Source organism: Nicotiana sylvestris, chromosome 2, assembly GCF_000393655.2.
Source record: "Nicotiana sylvestris chromosome 2, ASM39365v2, whole genome shotgun sequence".
Lineage (NCBI taxonomy): Eukaryota > Viridiplantae > Streptophyta > Magnoliopsida > Solanales > Solanaceae > Nicotiana > Nicotiana sylvestris.
Window position 1 is genome coordinate 165,209,340 of NC_091058.1, and position 6,813 is coordinate 165,216,152.

A 6,813-nucleotide genomic window follows, 5' to 3' on the forward strand; every position below is an offset into this window, starting at 1 on the left:
GATAGCTTAAGCCTAAAGATTGATCAGAAGGAAGAAGAAAATAAAGAGTTACATCAACGAAGTAAATTAGTAGTCTGATTATTGGACCCAGAAAATTATACACCTCGTGCTTGAGAATATTGCAGGATCACTCTTAATATCAAAGGTACAAGACAGATAGTACAACAACCATATTCTATAATAGCTCTATGATAAAGCCAATTAGAAGAGTACCAGCCTCATCAGAAGTTAGTATGAAGCTTCCATCGGATTGTGTATACACCAGAACTGCAAATATTATAATAGAGCTTCAAGTTGTGGATGTGAATTATACCTATATGGAAGGGAAATCATTAAAGAGATAGAAGATGTGATTTGATATTTTAAGGTAAGTAAGGTAAATGTGAACCACGTACGAGACACTCAAAGGCAGAAGTTGGTAAATAATCTATACTTCTGGTAGAAGGCTAAAAACGCTGGGACTCAGTATCCAGGAATGATAGAGGCGTTGTCAGTGGCATATCTTCCAACCTATGGATTTTAAATATCGAGAGGTCTAGCTAAGAGAGTGAAGGAGAGTTAGAGACGATGCGATGTCTCGCTTGATGTTCCAAAATAATACAAGGAAATCTATGGTGCAAGGAAGTTGAAGGAAGGTTGCGAGTAGTATAAATGGATATGTATAAGTCGCAAGCTAAAGTATGGTAGAGAGACAAGATTGTAGGAAGACAGGAGTAAGGATAAGAAAGGGCGAGTAAGAAGGTGACAAAATGGATAAGTTCTCAGGATTAAACCTATGAAAACAAGAAGATATGATGGTTTCTCTAAGTTATACAAAACTCGGTATAACATCAAAGGAGTCAAAGACAAATGGCATTTAGAATAGGTGGAATTCTGCCCTGGTAATAGAATAAGGGTGTAATTGTTGTAGATAAAGGATGACGTTCGGGCCTTCGATTGAATAATGATTTGAAAAGGATTTCACAAATTGTACGAAATTAAAATACCCATGTAAGGTGAATCACAATTGGAATGATATAAATATGATTATTGAAGTATAGTATCGCCCCCAAGTGGATCAGGAAAATCACCTTAAATATTCTTTGATGCAACATAAGCCCTAGTGCCAAGGTATTACGTAAGAAGTTTCAAGTTATCAGTGGTATATCGTAGATCAATATTGAGGCAAATCATAATGTGTGGACAAAAGTCACAAAGTATGAGCTGAGATTAGGTCATCATTTTTTAAGATGAATAGTGGTATGGGCATTAAAGGACTGGGATTTATACATATGGGATAAGCATTAAGAGTGAGCTGGAATTTGGTAGCAAACCTCCGCAACGATATATCAAAGTAATAGTTATGGTATAGTATGACCTACCTGGATGTAGTAAAATCATGCAGATAGATAACGTGGTTTATGAAATAAGTGGTAGCAATATTCGCAAGTTCTACAAGGCCTAGAGATTTGCTAAAACTTGAAGGAAAAGGAGAGAAAGGTTGCATAGGCACACTTACAAGGTCAGTATCGTAGAAGCTGCATGATAGGAGGTAGCAACAGTTACGATATTGGAAGGAATTCGATCATAAGTCATGGCGTGGGAAAGAGGCCTAAAGGGGGGAATGCCCTGGCCTTTGGATTTATTCAAAAAAACAACTACCTAAATGGCAAGGAGAGTATTAAGGTATTCACAAGAGTTATAAGTTATAAAAATGATAAGAACATCAGTCAACATTCGAGGACGAATGTTCCAAAGGGGGGAATGATGTTACGCCCCGCAATATTACGTCGATATTACGTCCCGTGGTATTATATTATGATGATGTTATGCTTTGCAGTATTAAATTACGACGATGTCGCACCCTGTAGTATTGTACGTTGAATTTGTGGTAAGGTAATTGACATCAGTCCAAGTAAGAGATTATTTGGAGATTATAAGGATTATGCTTTTTCACAAGTGATGAGTAAATTCATGAAGGTGAAAGGGGAAGCAAGTCAAAGAAAATGAATTTTCGTCAAAGTTTGGCATTTTAGGATAAAATGCGGCCCGAGCTAAAATACTCGGTATTTATGGACTAGTGCCATACAAAGTACTACATGACCATGCTAGTAAGGTGTACGAGGTATGTTAAAAGAGAGTGGTATTTTAAGTAAGTTGAGATAATTTTTAATTATGCGGGTAATTGGTTAATTACCAGGTAACAAGATATTACTTAATTAATTGGGGATATATTGGACAATTATTAAAAAACATGAGATGGCAGCCCCCCATGCAATTGGAATGACTCATATCTCAATTGTAAAGGTGGCAAATTTTGGAAGGGGTCTTTGCTAAGTCATCACCTAGTGGGTCCCATACCCACTAAGGTAAGACTTCCTAAAATTCAACTAAATTCATTCAAGAATGTGATCATTTTCACAAAGAAAGTGTACTGCAATTTCGCAAGAATGATTAAGTCACCATCTTCAAATCTAATTCACAAGAAACGTGAATTAAAGCTAAGGTGCAATTTCACAAGAATGATTAAGTCACAGTCTTCAAATCTAATTCACAAGAAATATGAACTAAAGCTAAGGTGATGGATTTTGGGAAATATTTTCATACAAAGTTATATTGTGTAATAGCAACGGGATTTGCAGTTCTAAGAGAGCACGGTACAATCTTTCCCAAGAATAACATATGGATTTTTCTCCTACTTCGATCCACTGTTACATGTTGTCGCAATCAACAGGTGTTAAAGGGATTTTCAAGAGAATCGATTCAGGTATGTTAAGGCTATCCCTTCTTTCTTTTTGGCGTGCCCTATACGATATGAATGAAACGAGCAAATGCACAACTTTCATAAATTATTCTATTCGTAGAAATGCTAGAGATGTGTATATTCTTAATCTCCCATGTGTCATATTATTCTATCTTCTGTTCATGGGTCTCAAAAATACGTAAATTGGTAAAGTTTATTTTATGATATGAATCAGACACATAATGGTCTTATGACGGACCAAGAGATTTTATTAACGTATTTCACATGCATTTTATGCATTTATACATGCACCTTAACCCATGACCAGACGGCATTATATACGCGTATATATATATATATGGGAATGGTTATGGTGCTATATACGCACCACCACCTGATCAGCTGGTATACATTGATGATTTGCCCACAGTGGTCGAGATGATATGATAGAATGACTTCAGAGGCTTGATGATGTTATGAACACATGTACCTATGCATGACATGACATTCATACGCATATGCATGACACTATAAGTATTTCATGATTTACAGAATTATCCAAACTTACAGGTTAAGTCATTTATTCTATAATTCTTCCATGTCTGTTATGTACTTATTTATGTTCCTTATATACTCGGTACATTAGTTATACTGACGTCCTTTTTGCCTGGGGATGCTGCGTTTTATGCTCGCATGTCCTGGTAGACAAGTCGAGAGCCCTCCAAGCAGGCTATTAGCTCAGTGGAGGATGTTGGTGCGCTCTATTTGCTCCGGAGTTGCTTCTTTGGTCAGTATGATTAATACATGTATCGATTAGTATGGCGGGATCATGTCCCCACCTTTGTGATATTATATATTCTTAGAGGCTTGTAGACAGATATCATGTATATAGATACTTGTATGGCCTTGTCCGGCTATTTTCGAATATATAAAGGATCATGCTGGCCTTATAAGCCCGTTCTTCATATGTATAAGTTTGTATTCCCTCATGATTTACTCCGGCTCATTTACCTATGATAGGATGATATGAAAGATATATTATGTTGGTACTCGGTTGAGTAAGGTACCGGGTACCCGTTGCGGCCCATCGGTTTGGGTCGTGACACCAATGGCAAAACAAGTCAGGTTAAGCTTTCCTAATGGTAGAAGTAAGTCCAGTAGTATCTTTCAGCTAATACATGTTGATGTTTGGGGTCCCTATAGAAAGCCTACATTTAATAGAAAGCAGTATTTTATAACCATAGTTGTTGATTACAGTAGGTACACTTGGATCTGTCTTATTCAGTCAAAGTAAAGGTCTCAATTGTACTTAAGAATTTCCTAGCAATGATAAGAAATCAGTTTGATGTCACTGTGAAAACACTATGATCAGACAATGGAACAAAAAATTTCAACTCTCAATGTAATGAATTATTCTCTTCTCTTGGTATAACTCACCAAAGCAGTTGTACCTATATACCACAGTATAATTGAATAGTAGAAAGGAAGTATAGGCATATATTGGAAGTTGCAAGAGCCCTAAAGATTCATAGTTCCATCCTTGTCAAATTATGGGGAGAATGTATAAAGACTACAGTCTACTTGATCAATAAGTTACCTACTGCAGTGCTGGATGGGAATTCACCTTATGAACTACTTTATGGCAAGGAGCCTAAACTAGACCATCTAGGGTATTTGGCTGTTTGTGTTATGCAAGCAATCTACCTAGAGGTGACAAGTTAGACCTAGGATCTAGAAAGGCAGTACTGATGGGGTACTCTGAGACTCATAAAGGATACTGACTATTTTATCTAGACTCAAAAACTTTCTTTGTTAGCAGAGATGTCAGTTTCAGTGATGGAATTTTCCCCTTTAGGCCAATGCAAGTTGAAAAGAAAGAAGAGATGTTATTCATGCCTCTCACAAACATGACAAGCAATGCCAAACATACACAACATTATAATGTGTTTGAGGATCAACATCTCCTAGTTCAACAAGTAGACGACTCTGCAAGATTGGAGGAAGCAGTCGAACCAGTTTCCAATGCTGACCATGAGATGCAGACAATAGATATTACAAATATAGAAGACAATTCCACCTCTTCACAACCTAATACACCTGCAGATCCTATAGATTCTATACAAGCTACAAAAGCAGTTGAAGAAGTCAGTAAACAAATGCGTGATTGTGGCAGGGGAAAGAGAGTAACCAAGCCACCTATTTGGCTTAAAGATTATGTCACCACTTCAGCAAAGCCCACTATATGTTCATACTCTATTGCCAATTATGTGGGTGCGATCACTTGCCTACAGCCTGTCAAGAATATATCGGCCTATTCTCCGCTCCTACAGAACCAAAAACCTTCAACGAAGCATCCAAAGACCAGAAATGGATTGAAACTATGCAACAAGAAATTCATGCATCGGAACAAAATCAAACTTAGTATCTAGTAGACCTACCTAAAGGGAAATAAGCAGTTAGGTCAAAATGGGTGTATAAGATCAAGTATATGCCAAATGGATAGGTAGACAAGTACAAGGCAAGGCTTGTAGCTAAAGGCTACACTCAGCAAGAGGGATTGGATTACCATGAAACCTTTTCCCTAGTTTCCAAGATGGTAACTGTTAGGATAGTGATTAGTGTTGCAGCCTCACACAATTGGCCTCTATACAAAATGGATGTCAATAATGCCTTCCAGTTGGAAGCTTTTTTTAGAGGATGTCTACATGGCTTTGCCTCAAGGGTTCCAAAGCCAGGGGAGTATATGGTGTGCAAGCTTCTCAAATCATTATATGGTCTGAAGCAAGCATCCAGGCAATGGAACATAAAGCTGACTGATGTTCTTCAAGCAACTAACTACATTCAGAATCCCTATGATCACTCCTTATTTACCAGAAAAGAAGGTGAGGAGATAGATATCATCCTAATTTTTGTGGATGATCTCCTTATTACTAGGAATAGTAGAAGGTTAGTTGATCAAGCAAAACAAATACTACATAAGAACTTCAAGGTAAAAGATCTAGGTGAGCTCAGATATTTCTTGGGGATTGAAGTTCTGAGATCTCAGGAGGGTATATTACTTAATCAAAGAAAATATACCCTTGAGCTAATCTCTGATGTTGTCTTAAGTGGATCCAAACCAGTGAATGCACCTATGGAAGTAAATGCTAAGCTCACCACAATAGACTATGATGCACATGTAAGAGGGATCATAGATCTTGTTCTTACAGACATTACTTCATATCAGAAGCTCATGGGGAAATTGATCTATCTCACTATCATCAGACTAGATATCAGCTTTGTTGTACAAGTGCTTAGCCAATTCATGCAACAACCTAAGGTCTCACATTGGGAATTAGCACTCAGATTGGTAAGGTACTTGAAAGGGTCACCTGGTCAGGGTATTTTGCTGAAAAATAATCCATGCACACAGTTAACTGTGTATTGTGATAGTGATTGTGCAGCTTGCCCAAACACCACAAGGTCGGTGACTGGGTACATTGTGAAGCTGGAGGATTGTAACGACCCGATTGGTCATTTTGAGAAATTGCATCCGGTTCGACAGTTTGAGGTTACGAGTAGCTTCATATTATGTGTATTGACTTGCGTGCATGGTTGGATTCTGTTTCTAGATGAATCGAAGTCAAATGGGAAGAAGGAATCTAGTTTTGGAAGCTAAAGCGGTGAGAGTTTGATCGGAATTTGACTTTTGAGTAAACGGCCCCAGAATGAGTTTTGGATGATGTCAGTAGTTTCGTATGGTGATTTTGGACTTAGGCCTGTGTTCATTTGGGTTTGGAGGCCCGTAGGGTAATTTGAGGCATTTTAACGAAAGTTGGAAAAGTTAAAGTTTGGAAAATGGAGAGGTTTGACCCATAGTAGAATTTTTTGTTATCGAAGTCAGAATGCGATTCTGAAAGTAGGAATAGCTCTGTTATGTTATTTGGGACTTGCCTGCAAATTTTGGTGTCGTTTGGAGTTGATTTGGTATGGTTCGGACGCTTGGTTGCAATTCTAGAAGTTTTTGAAGTTCATAGTGATTTTCATGCGTTTGGGCATCCGATTCCTGGTTTTAGAGGTTATTTTGGTGTTCTGATCGTGCAAGCGATTTT

General features: G+C 37.8%; 1 protein-coding gene across 1 annotated transcript; it reads left to right on the plus strand.

Annotated features, from left to right (window-relative positions):
- Positions 1-5,315: 5,315 nt before the first annotated feature.
- LOC138885924 (uncharacterized mitochondrial protein AtMg00810-like) lies at positions 5,316-6,380 on the plus strand. Its single transcript, XM_070166928.1, has one exon. The coding sequence runs from the start codon at positions 5,316-5,318 to the stop codon at positions 6,378-6,380; it is 1,065 nt and encodes a 354-aa protein (XP_070023029.1).
- The last annotated feature ends 433 nt before the right edge of the window (positions 6,381-6,813 follow it).

Excerpts from the sequence above, each read along its gene's own strand:
- LOC138885924 (XM_070166928.1), top strand. The coding sequence starts at position 5,316 with ATGGTAACTGTTAGGATAGTGATTAGTGTTGCAGCCTCACACAATTGG.